General features: G+C 41.8%; 1 protein-coding gene across 2 annotated transcripts in view; it reads left to right on the top strand.

Annotated features, from left to right (window-relative positions):
- The window catches only part of SLC38A1 (solute carrier family 38 member 1), a 42,581-nt gene that overhangs the window by 10,074 nt on the left and 13,768 nt on the right, over window positions 1-18,739 (top strand). For both annotated transcript variants that reach the window (XR_005954954.1, XM_041465640.1), the window contains exons 3-10: window positions 6,728-6,803; window positions 7,372-7,487; window positions 12,402-12,475; window positions 14,105-14,197; window positions 14,491-14,572; window positions 15,748-15,830; window positions 16,745-16,803; window positions 17,507-17,626. Coding sequence is in view for 1 of the 2 variants with exons in the window: in XM_041465640.1 (XP_041321574.1) it covers window positions 6,728-6,803; window positions 7,372-7,487; window positions 12,402-12,475; window positions 14,105-14,197; window positions 14,491-14,572; window positions 15,748-15,830; window positions 16,745-16,803; window positions 17,507-17,626 (703 nt within the window). In the remaining variant the exon portion in view is untranslated. The remainder of the gene's footprint in view (window positions 1-6,727; window positions 6,804-7,371; window positions 7,488-12,401; window positions 12,476-14,104; window positions 14,198-14,490; window positions 14,573-15,747; window positions 15,831-16,744; window positions 16,804-17,506; window positions 17,627-18,739) is intronic.

The raw sequence follows: 18,739 nt of genomic DNA, 5'->3' as shown, positions 1-18,739 counted from the left end.
ACAGGTGTGGGAGCAAGCACCCAGCATTGTCCACACCATTCAAGCAGCAAAACCAGCCAGCCGTACCGTGGGACAGAGCAGGGGCCCGGCTGGTGGCGGGGGTGGGGGCAGGAGGGTGCCAGCCTGTCCCTGCCGCCAGCCCTGGGGAAGTCCTGGGGCCGTCACCAGCAGGGCGGGAGGTGCCGAGACCGCAGCGCAGCTGCGCTGATGAAGATTAGAGCTGGTCAGGAATTTTCTGATGCAACTGCTTTGATGGAAAGTGCCAAAACGAAACACAAACCACTTCTGTTAAAAACAAAAAAAAAGGCAAGAGAAAGACAAAAAAACCCTCCAAGTGTGCCAAAACAAAACAGTTCCAGTATGAACCTGCTTGCTTTCCTGCTGGTTCATGTTGTAAGGAGAGGAGCTTAGGGGCTGACAGTGGTAAATTCACTCCCTGGAGGCTGTTGAGGATTTATATCCTTGAGACAAGGAGTGGCTATACCGGGCTGGCTGTGCCTCCCCAGCACTTTGGCTGATGCCATCAGTAACTGTTATGGGGAAAAACCCTGCTGGCGCTTCATTGTCAGTGGATGTTTATGGAGGGTGGGGAAGGAGCGTGCTGTATGTGCCTGGTCGTCTGTGGCCACAACGTGTTCTGTGGAGTTAGGGCATAGCAAGTGTGGCAAGATCTGGGCTGGATCCAGACTGCCTGCAAAAAAAGGAAGAAAAGTGGAGTGAGGAAAGAGGGTCAGAAACTCAGAGGCAGAATTTGTGATTACTGTTCTGGCTCTTAGGGCAGGTTAACATATTTCACAATTTTCTGTTCCTTTCTGGAGAACTTGCTTCCTCTGCCAAAGTAGGATCTATCATTTGGCTATAGGATATAGGCTATTATGGCCCAGGCACTCATGGGACAGCTACTTGCATCCCATGCATGACTATTTTGCCCTGTATATCCCAGTTTGTTCATGTCCCCCTCCATGTCCAAGGGTTTCCAGGCAGCTCTCACTGACCACAGCTTCCAGTGCAGCAGCACCTTGGCACCAGTGCAGCCCTGCCAGCATGCCCTGGGGCTGAGGCTGTCACTGAGCCACCCACAGCTGCTGCCCTGTGCAAGCACCTCCATCCCATCCCCTGTGACAAGCAGGCAGGCATATCCTGCTCTGCACCCGTGCATCCTGAAAGGATGTGGTTAGTCCCTTCCTATAACTATTTTGGCAAACACCTTTTTTTCCATGGAGTAAGAGGTTAACAGGCTTAGGGAGCAACACATTTTGTGCTGCCTGCCACGTGATGTGAGGCCTTGTAAAATGCCCATCCATCAAAATCAGTGGGACCTTTTCTGTTGATTTCACTTGAGCTTTAGATTAGATCTGTAATTTTCAACCAACTTACTTTTTTGTTGTTTCAACCTGTTTGATTTTGCACTCTGTATTTAATTTAATTTTTTTTTTTTTCTCTCAGGACGTAGTTTTGTCAAGCTCAATGTAGAGCAACCTTTTTAAGGGTCTTTTGGAGATGGTACACGAGGCACAAGCTGATTCCAAAGCTGGCTGTAAACTCCAAATATTTATTGATCTTGGAAAAGAATCCTATATGTTCCTTTGGCTTTCCAGCCTTTTCTGGCTCTAAATACATCTAGGGAGGGGATGTTGATTTGAAGAGGCTGTACTAAGAGGGGTTTTTCTTTGTATGCAGATGTTGAATGGGAATGTCTTCTGAAAATGTCAGTTCAGAGATTTGCATGAAACCCAGACATGGATTTTGTGACTTTTAACTATGTCTCCTGGCTATAGAACTCTGCCATCTCTGCACATAATTGTAAATCAAAAAAAAGTAATTGTAAATAAAAAAAAAGTATTTAGATAACTTACTCCTTAACTATAACTATGACGATGCTCTCAGGAAGCTGATGTCTGAATGCCTGTCTTGGTTTACAGCTGCTAGTAAGTCATCAGCACCCCTTGTTCAGTTGTTAAGGTTGTTAGTAGGTATGCTAAGATCTGGTCCAAGTTTCATAGTGTAAGTCAGATCAAACTTTCCTCTGCGTTTCTTGTTCATGCCTGCCCTGGAAATCTTTGCCACTGCTCAAGTTAGCATTTAGCAGTTTAAGAAGCTGCCTAAGGACAAAGTTCTGTCATCTTGGCAAAACTAGCTTTCCCTAACAAATGTTTAAGGCATTGTAAAATACCATTTTAATTTAATTATGTTTAAACGTATCTGAGATGGCTAAATGTTTTTTGGCTAACTCTGCTTAGCCAAGGTGGTTAGCTTGGGGGTATCACCTTAATCAAACATTTCTCATTGAAGTCGTTAAATAAATTAAATTTGGAAACCGTAGTTAAACATCATCCTTTTTAAACCACTTTATCAATAAGGCTAAGTTTCTACTTTGCACTAAATCAAACCAGGAAAATAATTAGATTAAGATATTCTTTCCAGGCCAGCTGTGAGGCTTCATGCCTCACAAGGAGGAGCTCATTATATCTTGGCCAGGATATTTCATTAATGTATCAGAAAAGTTTTGCATAGTCTGTCCATACTCACCTATGATACAGGAAACAACAGGAAAGCAGAAATATGTAAGAACAGGTTATGTCTTTCAGTGATGGGTAGAGCATTTGAAATGAAGACAACAAAAGGATGCAAGTGGATTTCATGCTTGTCAGGGAGTCTCAAGGCTTTGATGGCACAGACAGTCCTACAGTGCATTGCCACAGCACCTCTCACAGTTGGCCTCTGATCCTTGGGAGGGCTGGGAGAGGCTGGCCTAAACAGGCATTTCACTTGATTTGTGTCATATTCGTAAAGGTCAAAAATACAACATTCTGTGACAATGAATGGCTTGTTTTCTAAGCACGTGTTTAAGCAGAGCAGATGCATGGCACAGTTTAACTAGAAATTCTGGTACTCCAGCATATGTTTCCTTTCATATGCTCTAAGGGAGAAAAACCACCCTGAAATAAAAAAAAAAGTTGATAAAAAGCAATAACTTGATAAAGTTTGTTTCTGCTGAATTCATTGGATTACCTTCCACCCTACTTTTTTTTTTTTTTTTTCGTTTTTATTTCATTTAAGATCAGTAATATTTTTCCTTTGTGGAAAACTTGTCTGGCATATGGTATGGCCGCACCAAGCATTGTCCCAAGGCACACCTCTGCTCTGGACTTGCAGGTTAAGTTGCCTGCAACAGCAAATGCAGCACAGACAGAGCCCCCAGCCTCCTGTACTGCATTGCTGCTGGGCTGCCTGGCGAGCCATCCTGGGGCAGGGCTGGGGAGTCCCCCATAAGAAAGCTGGGCTCAGTGCTGTGTACCTCATGGTTTGGGGTCCCAGTACCCTCATTCCCATGTCTGACTCTGCTCTCCTCTACACATCACACAGAAAAATGGAGAAAAGCGCAGTGTGACGTGGGGAATGTGGGGTGGATGAGGAGCTCAGCTGGGCAGCAGGCCAACTCCATTTTTACTCTAGAACTAACTCAGAAGAAAGTAGTTTGGATCAATTTATCAAATCAGACTAGTTCTCTCAAAGTCGCATCCAGGAGGAAATAACATGTTTGTTGGCTGTGGAAGATACCAGCTGTGCAGAAGCTGTTCATTCTGCCAGAAGTATTCTAAGGGAAAGTCCCGTGGTCACTTCTATATTCAAGCAATGTTACTCAAGTGTTGTCTTTATCCCGTATTAGTTTTTTAACAATAATTTTCATGGAAGTTTAATACCCGAAGGCAATAATAATAGTGTGCATAAATTTGTTATTTTTGTAATTATTAAGGGGGAACTGGCTGCAGGGGGATGAGCAGAACTGGGGGGAGCGGACTAGTTACTTCTGTCATAACTCTTGACAAAATCTAAAATGACACATGATCTCCATAAATGACAGAAGAAGGCAAAGTCTGCAGATGTTCCCAGCAGTAGTTACAAATCCAAAAGAGACAAAACTTTTCTCTGTGCTCCTGCCTGTACAAATTGCCTGCAGGGTGTTTCGAGAGAGAGCTGGAATGTCTTTTTCAAGCCGTTCACACTCTGCTGCCTGTGTTCAAGAGATGGGCTTTAAACAGACATGAAAGAGAAAAGGCACATGCTCTGAATCAGGCTGAGATTTTATTCCATAAGGATGAAATACCTACAAGGTGAGCTTTGGAAAGTTAATTTCAGATCAGTCTATCTTAGAAGTGGTTGCTTTTCACTTCATAAAATGGTGGGGGAGGTTCAGCCATCTATTCCAACTGTGTTAGAGCTGCTAAATCTGACATCACGTCTATATTTTGCAGCAAATTAGTTGCTGAAGTTAGTATTTAGAAAATGCAGGAGAACCCTGTAGTTCTTTTTTATTGATTTAGAGGAAATCAAAGCAGACCAATGGGCAGGAGTCAAAATTGCAAAAAAACCAGTTAAAATAGTACTTACATTTTGCCATATATGCCTGGATTTAAGGCATAAACACAAAATGTTAAAGACACAAGGCCCAGTGTGTCAGTTGTGGAAGCCAAGTCAGCAGCATTATAGCTGCATGATTTTGGCATAGCCTTAGAAGCTGTGCTAGCATACATATCACTAGTAATTAGGCCACAACTGGGGCACTAGGGAAGTTTGCTCCAGCTCTGTCCTTACAAGTTTGTGGATTTATTACCAGCCTGGATACTGCTGGATGTACTGAGATGATGCAAAGTTTTGAGTCACAGTTTGAACTATACATCCCTGGCCAGTAGATATTTCCCACTGTGGGAAAGCACCAGCAGTGCTGCTGTTTGTGTTCAGTGTTGTTTGTCTGCTTCAATTTAAGAAGAGCCAGCTTAATGTAGCTACAGCTAAAATGGGCTCTGACACTTGGTGACAGCCCCTGGTTAGGTATGTGACGTCTACCATGGCTGAGGCATTAGCCAGTGCAGACTAAGAACCATCTGTGGATTAGCAAAGATGCCAGGGACTTAATTGTGCATAGACCTTCAAAAGATGAAAAGCTGAAAGAATGCTTTATACAAACTAACATGTTTGCTGAGGAGAAGATCTGTGAGAAAATAACAGCACATCCAAATCAGAAGTGTCGCAAATCTCAAGGATGCCAGCACTGCCACAGGGGACAGTAAGTTCCTAAATGTGGATACATCAAGGACACAGAACAAGTAAAGGGTAAAGAGAAAGAAAAGCTGTTTATTCTGTTTCCCTGCACAGAAGTGTTTAATTTTGCAGTATGATGAATTCAGCATTGAGTTTTGAAAGACACTTACAGGAAAATCCAGTAGCCCAGAACAGTGTACCAACAGAGCAGGTTGCCTGCTTCAGGATTGTCCTGCCAGCAGTGGCATGTGTGTCACATCTTCCTCCTCTTAACTCTAGCCATACCAACCCTGTGTGGTAGTGTCCTGAGGTGTCTTTATGATGCTTGTATCCCCATTTTTCTGTTTAGCCCAGAAATAACTTTTGCATCTTTAAGACTGGTTCTGAGAGCGAAGGGCAGGGGAGAGAAGAAGCACAGAGTTTGTTATCAAACTGCACTCACTCCCCTGCATCCTTCTCCTGGACTGTGTTGTCTGCAGATGGACAGATTGCAAGACAGAGCTCTCCTTTGTTTTTAGTTAGTTTTTAGGTGGCTGAGGCAGAGAAGTTCCCTGGACTGTGGTTTTTCTTTTTCTTGGAGCTGTTTAAACCTGCTGTGGACTGAACACCCTGAAGAGCACCGGCAGCTCGCACCTGGGACTCACTGGGCTGGGCTTGGGCCACGGCATTTCCAGTGCTGGAGGGATTGTTAATAGACTGGGTGAGCTGAGCTACAGCCCATGAAAAGGACTTTCTGAGTTTGTCATCTCTTCAGATTGACAAGAGGTTTTATTGTTTAATATTGTTCATTTTCTGTGCTGATGAATTCTTTGTCTGTTAAATAAACAGTTTTTTCCACTTTCCTCCAAGGAAATCTTTTCCTGAACCAGTTAGGGGAGGGCCCACTTGAATTTGCTTTCTAGAGGCACCCCTTTGGAGGTTTTCTCCCAAATTTGCCCTAAACCAGGACAGGCAGCTTAAGGTTTCAGTGGCAGCGTAGGGTTTTGCAGTGCCACCTCAAAGTGAGGGAACAGGTGAAATCTTTTAGGGATCCTTGGCAGCATGATGATGGCAGTAATTCCTAGTTATGATTAAAGGTTTATTTTTTAGCAGGGTGTTATGATTAGTGTAGCACAGAATTTATGATTAGAATGGCACAGGATTTCAACAAGCAGAATCAATGCAGTGCAATCTATATGTAGCATAATACAGAATTTAGAATACAATTTGACTTACAGTTTCTAGTCAACTGGATCCTCAGCAGATAGGGTCCGATCTTAATTTATGGTTTGTTGTATCAGTACACAATCATAATCTGGACTCAAAAATCATGTAAAAGAATATAAGCCTCTGCCATAATCCATGGAGGATGCAGAGGACAGGGGGTTGTCTCCAGCCAGTGGCAGCTGCAGTCCCAAGTTCCCCACTTAGGACTTGTAACTGCTTGATTTTATACTCAGTGCCCAGGATACTGTTATGCTTTCCTCTTCTGTGGAGGGGTCATCACCGCTGCCTGCTGGGCCGTGTGCCTGGGACCTTCCAGCCTGGCAACGCAGGAAGTAATTGAGCTGGTACCCAGGAGTCTTGAGGTTGATAGGGAGGGGAAGAAGAAGTCTGTTTGGTTTCTTGTTGTACTTGCTTCACAGGACCTTGTGTTCATAATTTCTAAGCACTTGCTGGAAATAAATCCTCTGACTTCTTTCAGCAAGTTTATTTCGGATCGAGAAAGCAGAAGAAGTCTCACAAACAGCCACCTCGAGAAGAAGAAATGCGATGAATATGTAAGTCTTTCTCACTGCTCTGTTCTCTGTCAAAAGGAACTGCATGTTGTGTATATGAAAGGCCTTTAGACGTTGTCTTCTAAAGTGCTGGGCACACACAACTATAACTGAATTCAATTTCCAGTAGGAGCTGCTTGGGATCAGCACTTAAATAAAACCCAAAACAAAACCCCCAAGCATATTGGTTGGGTTGAGGCAAGGGAATCCCTCTGGCCTCTATTGGGCAGGAAATCGTGGTGGTTCCTTATGGCTTTACCATATATAAATTACACATCCAGGATGTTTCTCAGGTGTAGTGGAAGGTGGGGTTTAAAACTGAAAGTGCAGTATGAGCTGTGTTGCCTGTACCATTTAGCTCAGCTTACAAAACCTATTGGACAGCGAGCTGCGTAGCTGTGACAGAGTTCAGCGACACTTTCTCCTCTTTCAAACAATTTTTATTAAATGGTTTTCATAGCAGTAGTTACTTACATCTGATACATCACAAAACATGGGGTTTGAAGCAGAGGTGCATTTCCCTGCTCTGTTCCAGCCTGTTGCTGACACATCTCTGTCTTTATTTCTCCAGATCCCAGGAACTACTTCACTGGGAATGTCCGTCTTCAACCTTAGCAATGCGATTATGGGCAGTGGGATTTTGGGTCTTGCTTTTGCCTTGGCCAACACAGGAATTCTCCTTTTTCTGTAAGTATTCATGTGGTGAGTAGCTGATCTCCATGGAATTTCACTGTGTTTAAAGAATGCGTGCACTGCCAGCAAGTGGAGGGATTTATAGTCCACATGTAATCAAGTATAGCATTCAAGCCTGAAAATATTAGCTACAAGTTTCAGACATCTTTTTTTCAGTCAAATGTTTTTCGGAAAAAAACACTACTTGTAGTGCTAGAGAAAATTAGGTCCATGTTATTTACTGCAGTCCTAGACAGGGATTTTTCCTGTGTTCTGCAAGCTACATAGACATCAAAAATATTCAGTAGTAATAGTTGAAGTGAGTTAGTACCTAGTTCTTACTTGTGTCACAAGATTTCCAGAGCTTTCTTCAAAGCATGGTGCAAAAACCATGTTTTTTAAACTAAGAATATTTATTTCCTTTATATGTTACATGCAATATTTTCATCACACTCCCACAGTTTCTTCAATGAGAGTCCTTGAAAGCCAACGTAAATATAGGCAAGATTTTAATATAGAAAAGAACTGAGGTAAACTACTTAACTCCAGAAAAAAAATACAAAAAAAGACTTTTTATAAAGGAGAATTTCATAGTTTAGAAATGAAGCAGTGCCACTGAATGACTAAGACAGTGTTATTCTGGATCTCAGTATGAGACGTTTCATTTTGAAAAGTGATTGTTAAGAAATCAGTTGGGAATTGTTTGCAGATTTCAATGATAAATGTTCATTGAGGGAAGAAATACAATAATTTACAATACTGGAGAACAATTCAACATAGTTATTCAGTTTACAGATTCAAGATTCATTTCTTGAATGTCAAATCTAAAAATATAGAAGTTTTGTCATTTCTTAGGATTTTGGAAAATACTTAATTTGAGCCTTGTATAAAGCAGAGTAGATGGCCAAAGTGGTACATATAGCCATCTGCTCCGGAGTTTTGTGCCAGGATAGCTAGATCCATGCTGCTACCTTAGAGTTTGTTAGAGTTTGTGTGTAAAATCTAGGAGTAATCAAAGGAGTTAATCCATTCACTTTAAGAATGTAGAACATTTCATTACTGTGTTGTCACTAAGCTAGGCTGGACTCTTATTTACATCCTTCATTAGCAGAGTGACAGAGTTTATTTTATCTTTGCCCAGCATTCTAACCTGCATGTAATATTCCACCCATGCTCCATCTCTGAGAGTACAAACTGGTGGCTGCAATAACTGCTGATGATGACTTAGGCCTCTGTTTTCAGGTAGTCCTGAAAAGGCATCACTGTAAGGAGAGAAAAAGAAGTTGCATCTTTTCAGGCATGTCACCTGATGCAGGCTGATTAACAGGCTCTCAGCAAAGCAGCAGCCTCAGTTTGTCCTTACTGCTTTAGTTTTTTATAATCCCATCCTCTTCTCATTCTTTCAGCAGTTTTTATGAGAGTTAAGTGACTTGTGTTTGTTCTAAAGGATGTAAAAATGCAGTTTCTTTTAAGTGACATAGATCAGACAGGTGACCTGAACACCAGAGAAACTTCTAGCAAGGTGTGTTGATGACTCCAGCAGTGAGTGTGTAGATCTGTACCAACACATTGTGCAAAAAACTTCCAAACATGAATGTGGGGACCTCATTCAGTAAATGACAGCATTTTTCTCCATAGAATTAACTGTGTGTATTCAAAAGTGGATAATAGTTTTTGTTAGCTTTATGATGCCTTTAGAGCTGTTGGCCTTGAGATAGAGCAGCCAGCTGAGATCAAAGGAATTAAGTCAGCAGGACCTACCTGAGCAGGCTGTTAGAGTTTCCCTCTTGGAAGCCTGGAGATGCAGGATCCTAACATGGTGTCTGTAGTTAGGCTTGAAAGTTGAACTGCTTTAAATGTTCTGCTCCCATGCCATAATCTCAGCATTAAACATCGTCCATTAGTCATAGATTTTTTTCTTACATGCTAGTTCAGTTCATTTTTCCTATAAATGTATAGTTCTGCTGTCCTTGTCACAGGTAGATCATTTCTGCTTTGCAGGTGATTAGAATCCTAGCAATACTTTCACTGCTTTTTGCACATGAGAAAGATCTTAAATTCACTAGTTTTGAGTAGCACAGTTCTGGAAAGGTTCTAGGTTGCTTTATCCAGTATATTGGCATGCACCATTGCTGAGAATTCTGCAGATGCAGAAAAATAAAGGGAGCATTTTCAGCACTAACAAAGCAGAGCCTGCCTGATTTCCACTCTCACAAAATTTGGGCTCTTGCAGTGTGAAGTGTGTACTGCCATGAATATGTGGATCAATTCAGATCCGATATCCTAAGCAAAAGATGTGCAAAATAAACGTGGCAATGACACATCTTATTTGCTTAACTGTGCCATAACAAAGCATTGTACTTTCTAGGCAAAATTACTGAGGGTGGGAACTCAGAGGAACTTAATCCCGGTGTTATTGATAACTACTGCCTAGACCAAAAGAGAGCATCATTTCCAGTACGCAAAAGAAGAGAAAACTTTGCTGTAGAAAGATAACAGAAAAAGTTTGGAAAGCTCGAGATGAGCTGGACTACCTGGGGAGGGCAGGAGCAGTTGTTGTTGCTTGTGGTTTCATCCTGGGGAGCCCGGACCAAAGTGATGGATCATGTTGCAGAGAAATAGGGGTGGCCAAGCACAAGGTGTTTTCAGCCTGCATTTAACCCAGCACTGCACGTGAGCTGAAACACCTTGCTGAGGCAGAGGGGCTTGTTAGGTCGGGAATAGTATGAGACTGCAGCTGTAGTTTCACACTGCAGCCACTTCTGCTGGGTGTGTCTGGAAGGGGCCAGGAAGCCACAGTGTAACTCCTGCAGTGTTTTAGGGCAGGCTGGCAGACCTGCAGGGAGGCTGTACGAGAGCAAACCCTGTGCTCTTCCATCCTCTGCTCCTTTTGAGGGTTCAGAGCTACCCAGTGAAATAATTCTTATGACTCCATAAGCCTCACAGGTCTCCTGGCCCCAAAGCCTGGGACTTGACAGAGGGGAGGGACAGCACAGGTTTCAGTTTACCTGGTGAATGTGACATCTGGGGGAAGACAGCAGAAGGCATCACAGAAGCGCTTGGCTCTTCCCAACACTGTATCAGTCCCCTAGCCTAAACTGTTTATTCTTTTGGGGGAAGGTAACTTTTGTATCTGCTGTTGGCTTCCATAGCTACCAGCTCTTCTTTGAAAGCAGACAAAATAAAAAGTAGAGGAGTGCTTTTGGGACTGCAGTGCAAGATCCCCTGCTTCTGGTTTGAATTTGTGCAGAGCGAGTGGCATGGACATTTTCATTCCTTTCCAAGGGGTGGTTCTGGCACAAATATTCCTGTCCATACCACAGTCCTAGCACAAACAAGTTTTTCATACAGTGCTAATGAAAATGCCAAGTGTCTGTAGGAACTCTATGGGGAGCTAAGGACAACAGATCAGATAAATACCTGGCTGCTTGGGAGTGTTATTTTTACCACTGCAAAGGCTCCATGAGCTCAGTGCCTGAAAAACAGAAGCTTTTAATATTAAGACAGACTGGATGCTGGCATGCAGAGCTGTAGCCATTTGGGGCTGGGAGTGAGTCAGCCCCAGCAGCTGAGCACTGGGACTGAGCGTGGTGTCTGCAGGCAGACAGGGGCGGAACGGCTCGGCAGGGAACACGAGCTTAGCAAATCCATAAAAAATGGACCAGAGTGACCTCAGCTAGTACAGTCTTCCTTTCCTTCTCCACCTTCTCAAGGAGAAACACCCTTAGGGCTGTACAAAGAGTGTGTTGTTACTGTCAACCATCATTCTTTGCTGGTGAAAGAACAGTTCCTCCTATCACCTCTTTATGTTTCTCCCTGCTCCTCCGGCCCCAAGAAACTAGTCGGTCATCATTTGGCACAAAAGTATTTCCAGTCTAAACTAATAAAAAAGTGGGGGGAGGAGGCTTCTCATTCTGTTCTTTCTATGTATTCCTATGAAAAAGATGTGTTGCTGCCTATCTATGGCAGCAGTTTGTTTTCTCTTGAATTTTAGCCTTGTTTTTCTCAGTGTCCGGAGGGTAGTTGTCATAATAAAGGGAGGAATTGCCAACAGATTGTCTGAATGCTCTTCGCACACATCATGAAAACATCATCAGGTCTTTGTGTGTCAGAGTGTTGGAGGGGAAGGCACACATGGTGCTTGGATTAAAGACATTGAGCAATGAGAAAATGTGCTTTTATGCACTTGGCCCCCAGCACTGACTAATTATCATCTGTGCCAGCAAGTTCCCTACACAAACAGTTTGGTCATTACTTCCTGCAATTCTTCTGTGTGAAGTTAAATTATGGATCATAATATGGTCAGACCAGGACTGACATCAATGAGGGAACATGAACCTCTACCTGGACAAAATACAAGCCTTTGGTTGCAGTCTTTATTCCCAAGGGAAGCCAGTTTAGCCTAAACTCCCCCCATCTTCCTCCTCCTTGGGCAATGTGAGGTACATAAAAAGCCATTTGGGCACTCCTTTGGTAGCATATGAAACATGTTTGGAAAAGATGGAAAAGATGTTTCCATTTGGTATGGAAGTCCTTAAATAAAGGACTTTGCTTTAAATTTTCACTCTGCATCCAGAAAAAAAAAAGGCACCTTAAAATGGATTTTGAGTGACATATCTGGCTTTTCTGTGCTCTGATAAATCTTCATTCCTATCTGATAAAACATCTTTATTCTTGCTTTTTTCAATATGAGGAGATGTAACTGCAGCTCTGCTAAGTCTTTTTTGGTTGTATCCCTCTACATGCAGAATTTTCTACCTCCATGGTAGAACTGCAAGCAGGATGTGAATCACATGTATTTTAGGGCTTACTGCATTGTCAGAAGAATAAAAAATTTTCTCAGAGTCAATAGGAACATGATCTGACATGAAGTCTTGCAATGTCAGACCTCATCTCATATGGTAAATTTTATTTTCCATTCTTTTTTAGGCTGCTTTTGGTTTCGGTCACACTGCTGTCTATTTATTCGATACATCTCTTGTTGGTGTGTTCAAAGGAAACAGGTAATTTAAGATTCTACACCATGTAGTAGAATGTAAAAATCAAGAGGTGACAAGCGTTCAAATGAGGCCAGGTGCTTTGTGTAAGATGGGAGTTTCTATCACTTTGCTGACACAATAGGAAGGCCTGACACACTTTGGGGTCTGAAGCCTAGAACTAACAAGAATTTGAAGATTTTATGGCATGGCAATGGAGAACAACATCACTGTAAAGAGAAATATTTATGACAAAGAATTAATTCTGCTGCCCAGAAATGTTATCTTCAGTGAGCTAGAAGGAACATATCATATAGTTTCTTTGCATTACAAATCAAATTGCAAATGAAATGTAATGAATCTTTGCCTATGGTGAAGCTTACCTGGAAATACAGTTTGTCCTTAGTGGTTAGTGTGAAACTCCTGATAATTTTTGTGGTGGAGTTTTCTTAGAATAAAATAAAAGGGAACAGTTCCTTCACAGAGAGAAGTGTAACTAACACAGATACACTATCTAAACACAGAAATTAGAAGTTGCCTACAGTATTATGTCAAATGACACTGTGTTCTGAAGTCCAAGAGCCTCTTTCCTTGTTAACAACGTCTAAAGCCATGTTTAAAAAATAATCTGTGCCTAATAATACTGTAATATTTAAATATGCAATTTGGACACACGTGATTACTGTTATAGTATGTATAGTGTCAGCAACTGCCTCTTTCAACTAGGTACAGCTTCCTCAATGTGGATACATTTGAGCCACATTACTCTCAAAATCTAAGTCCTGTTTGCTATGTTGCTGGTACATTTAAGCTCAAACTTACTTTTTACACAAACTTTAAAGCAGAAATGTCATCTGTAAGGTAATATAGAGAAAACCAGATAATGGGATACATTTTAAAAATCATCTGCCCCGTACAAGATCTGCAGTATTTCTCTTTCTGTTCCTATGTATCTCACCATCTTCACAATGTCCACTCTTTTTATCAGCCTACATCACAGCAAAGTGGAAAAAAAAAAAGTAACATAAAAACAAACCAATTAATAGAGGAGTTTCACAAGTTTGACAGATATTTGAAAATAAATTTTAGTTATCTTTTACACCTTTGCCTGCTTTACCAAAAACATACAATACTGAGAATTCACAAGTTGAGGCTTTGTCATTAGAAGCCATAAATGATCCCCTAAACCAGTGGCTGTCCTCATTTGATCATTCAGTCAAGGCAAGCAGAACTGCAGAATGGCAGTAGTGTGTGTCCAGGCTGCCAGAGCTGACTTGTGGATGCTGCTGTGCTGGGTTTCGTCTGGAGAGGAGCCTTTCTACATTACTCTCATTGTAGGTGCAAAACTTAATATGCTGGGATGAGGATACCAGAGCTTAACATGTGACTATAGACAGACTCATTAAAGGCGTGTCATACTCTCATTAAGAGCTCCCATTTCAGAAGTGACTGGTAGCCAACAATAACATTTCTAGAAGGGAAAAATATACCTACATAGTTTTCAGCCCTAGAAATTACAAGAGAGCTCCCTATTTACTTGGAAATGGCAGGTTTGGCTGCATTGATAGGTGCTTGGCTGAAAAGGAATCGTAAATGCTTTGACTCAACAGCTTTCAGGAGTGTGTTTGTTACCTTCCTCCTCTTCTTCTCATGCAGGCTGCATGGTGTATGAAAAGCTTGGTGAGCAGATCTTTGGTACCCCAGGGAAAATGATTGTCTTTGGATCTACATCTCTTCAGAATGTTGGAGGTAAAGGAAATAAGGAATATTGAAAAACAAAGCCCAGGAATATCTCAATAATTTTTCAGCTGCAAACAAGTCAGGTTACTTCTCTCCATGACATCCAGGGACCTTCATGCTCCTCAATATATGTGGCTATCACTTTGCATGCAGCCCTTTAAAGATACTGCATTACTGAGTGATCAGTAATTTATAGTCAGTCATAGTTTGGGGTCTTCTCTCATCTCACACTGATGTGGGAAAACATTAAGTTCCACAAACTATTTTACCCATTTTCTAAAATTATCTTCTTCTTCCTCCAGCAATGTTGAGCTATCTCTTCATAGTCAAAAATGAGCTGCCTTCTGCCATAAAGTTTCTAATGGGAAAAGAAGAAACTTTTTCGTAAGTTGAATTAGTTCTGGTACTTAGACTGTGGAATTTAACATTGTATAGTAAAGTTTAAGCTTTAATTTAAGTTTAAGCTTTTTTTAATATGTTTACAAAAGCTCTGAAATATTGGATACCCTTTAGGTTTGTCAAAGTGGATTTTCACAGGAATATCTCATTGCGTTAATAAAAGACAAGACAAATTTGGGAAGGAGAAGATGAAATGAAACTTTAGTTACCCTTTTTGCACACCAGGTTCTCATGAAGAATTTTGTTATATACAAAATTCTTATCATAAAATCCAGTATTTTACAGTGTTAGGCAACCCTTGAAATATTGGGAACAATGGGAGTTAAAGATACTATGTGTTTTCCTGAGTTCTCAGCCTCTTACATGATTTTGCCCCTGAAACAATGTCTACGAGTGAAATTCTTTGCTACTAGCAAATGACCACTGCAGAATATTTATATAAATAAGATTTCTGCCCCTTATCTCTCTTTGGCATTTACCAGCTACTTTAGTAGAGGGGTGGCATTTTTTTATACCAGTAAATACGCCTTGCACTGGATTATGTGGTGTGCTGCAGTGTAGGAGAAGATCATAGAGATTCCATTCTTAGCATTTCCTACTATTCTGGGCCAAGCAATGGAAATAGGTCACACAGAACATCACTAACGCTGCCCCTTCTCCTCTTTCTTTCTTTACAGTAGGATGCAAAACGCTTTGGTAGAGGAGATGCAGACTTGGGGTAGCTTGTGCATGCCAGCCTGCTGGAGCCTGTTTGCTGCTCCAGGCACGTGCGTGGGTGGTGTGGCAAATGACTCGTGGTGGCCCCCCAGCCCCACTGTGCTCCATGGCCCATTGTGTGATCTTTCATTGTCCTGGCAGGGTGGCTTGTATCAGGTTACAGAGGTGGTGGTTGTGCCTCTCAGACCCATGCACTGATCTCCATGGTAGGGTAATACTTTGGTGTCTCTGGAAATCTGCCCTACCTGAGTCAGAGCAGTGCCACAGATACCTAATGGGTCTACAAAGCCAAGATATGATCCTTTCTCTCCTTTTTTAGGAACTTGTAGGGTAAGGAGACCAAAGAGAGTTCTGTAAGTATAGCAATCAAAGAGGATGAGTGAGAAAAACCAGAAAATGTTTAGGATGTGCTCATGGTATGGTTTTTTTAATGTTTTATACAGGGAATGGTACGTGGATGGGCGGATTCTTGTTGTCACAGTGACGTTTTGTATAATCCTCCCTTTATGTCTCCTGAAGAACTTAGGTAAGATGAAAATGCCACCACAAGAATGAAAAAGAGGAACTCAGATATTGTGCCACTGATGGCCAAACTGACAATTCAACTATAATAAGAAAAATATGCTCTCATTTTTATCTAAGCAGCATTCCTGATCCAGAAATAATCTGTGTTCTGAGCATTTTGAAACAAGTAGGCCTAAATTATCACAGTGATTGAGCTCAGTATTAACCAGCTTTATCCCTACAATTGTGGAAATTGATTTTACAAATTACAGCTAAGAGGGTCTTCATTTCATAAGGTAATTCAAGTTTATGTGTGGCCCATAAAAATCAGTTCACAAATGGTGACATTAGAAAAAATGTTACTTTTCTATCTGCATGAAAAGTTTTACTGGTGAGGTTAATTGGAAGAATTGGACTTTGAAGTAAGATATGTACAGAGAATTGCATTTTCAGATGTGTTTGAATCCAACTCCAATGCCAGCAGGTGTACAGTGGATTTTTTTAAAACCATGCTGGTAACAACATTTGGCATCAAAGTCCATTTGGGATCTTCCTTTTTGAAACAAAAAGCCAAACTCAGCTGACATGACTCAAGGAACCTGGGTCACATTCAGATTTCAATTGCACACTTGCAGGTTTTTTCAATTATCACAGCTTCTTTTAAAAGTAAAGTTAGTTAAACTGTTGTAAAGGTGACCCTGAGGAAGTCACAACAGGTCAGAGCAAGGCTTAGGCTTGCCCAAAAGCTAGGAGACTTGAAAGACTTTGGTAGACTCCCACACCAGCAGGACATGCTTTTGTCCTGCCCAGAAGTTCACAATACATATTAAATGTTTAATACAGTTGAACTTTTCATGAAGGAGCAAAAAGCAAAAAAAAACCAAGATAAGACAAATAAAATTATTCTGTATGAGACTTCCTCTTAATTTCTTTCAGGATACCTTGGTTATACCAGTGGATTTTCATTAAGCTGCATGGTATTTTTCCTGGTAGTGGTAAGTTCAGCTTGCTTTCTTTGTTGGATGAATCACTTGGAATCAGAATTGTTAAGGTGTTGGCGATGAAGAGACTGGAAAAGTCCAACTGTCCACCAAGCACCTTGTTCACCATTAAACTCTGTCCTCAAGTGAAACATCCACTTGTGTGTTTTTGAACACTTTTAGGGATAGTGACTCCACCAATTCCCTGGGCAATCTTTCCAATGCTATTTCCATTAAAAAAAAATTCTTAATGTCCAGTTTGAATGCCCCTTGGTGCAACTAAAGGTAATTTCCTCTCGTCCTGTCACTTGTTACCTGGAAGAAGAGGCTGAGCTCCACCTGGCTACAGCCTCGTGTCAGGCAGCTGTAGAGAGTAATAAAGTCCCTGCTTAGCCTCTTTTTCCAGGCTAAACATCCCCAGCTTCCTCAGCAGCTCCTCTTATGGCTCACTCTAGGCCCTTTACCAGCTGTGTTGCCCTTCTCTGGATATGCTGCAGCACCTCAATGTCCTTCTTGTAGTGAGAGGCCCAGAACTGGAAACAGCACTTGAGGGAAAACCTCAGCAGTGCTGAGTACAGGGTAATGATCATTTCCCTAGTCCTGCTGGCCACACTAGTGCTGATACAGGCCAGGATGCCCACAATTCCACTGATATTTTAATTCTAATTTGCTTTTCATTATTATTTTAGCAATTAGCTATCTTCTCCTCTTATTCTAGGTTATTTACAAGAAGTTTCAAATTCCCTGTGATGGACAAGGGCTAAATGCAACATCATCTATCCTATCAAATAGCTCAGAACATACGTGTAAGCCAAAGTATGTTATCTTTAATTCCAAGGTATGTTTCTTTTTATAATACTTACTTTTAATTCACATAATATATGCACCTACACCCCATATACTTATTGTGATCAGCACCACAAAGGGCCTGATTCTCCATGGTTCCACTCGTGATCCAGTGGTTAATGCACAACGGGTGTCCTTGCCCGGTCTTACAGAGATGCCATGGTGAATGTGTCTCCTTGCAGTCTTGTCCTGCCCTGGTAGTAGATGTGTTAAGGACAATGACTGCTCTCTTCAGGAGATTTTTCCTTTCCACTGCTGCTTACTATCTGTGCTGCAACTGTGCCTTTACGCTGTTGCTCAGTAGAGGCTGTCGGCCACATCTGCATCCGAAGCCCATAACCTCTGTCCTTGTGCACACAAACCACTTCTGCCTAACAGGATACACGTTTCTGTAGCCATGCGGTGGACTGGATTGTGAAAAGGATATGGTTGAAAGATAATCCAGCAAAAATTTGGCTGCCTTTCAGCTGGATGCTTCCCTCCATCACCACACAGCTGCAGAAAATGTTGGTCTAAGACAATGTGAGAGGGCAGCTTCTCTCACTGTAGGAGGAGGAGAATGGCTTCTGTCAGCTGTGCTGGGATGCAGTGCTCCTAGTGAAACAGCACCTTATCCATCAGGGCGTGGTCCTCAGGGCCTTAGTCACTTTCATAGGGAATGCACATTTATAGCAGAGGTGTGCAAAAAGTATTTTTTTAAAATTCAACCCACCAGCTTCAATTGAAGAAGCCAAGTGAAGCACTTTTCTTTGGTCGGGAGTAACCATCACCCCAGATCCATCATGATGGACCAAGAATTAGTTAACTTGTGCCATGGCAGTTTAGGTGTAGGTATATTTCAGAAAGCATTAAAGAGTAGTCTTTTTCTGCAGTGAATGTCAGCATTTGCCTCAGAGCCAATAGAGGCACCACAGAAGGGTCGGTCCCTCTGAATTAGGCACACTGGAGCTGAACTCCAGAGGCTTGCCCTAAGGGCCAACAATTTGCCAGTCATTTTAGCAACTTCATTGTGTGAGAGGAGAGACAGGACAGTTTCACAGAACAGAAGGATATCTGAGGTTGGCAGAGACCTGGAGATCACCTGGTCGAACCTCTTTGTTGAAGC

The sequence above is a fragment of the Pyrgilauda ruficollis genome, unplaced genomic scaffold (genome assembly GCF_017590135.1).
Source record: "Pyrgilauda ruficollis isolate IOZ18807 unplaced genomic scaffold, ASM1759013v1 scaffold19, whole genome shotgun sequence".
Taxonomy (NCBI): Eukaryota; Metazoa; Chordata; class Aves; order Passeriformes; family Passeridae; genus Pyrgilauda; species Pyrgilauda ruficollis.
This window is presented reverse-complemented; position numbering and strand designations above follow the sequence as displayed.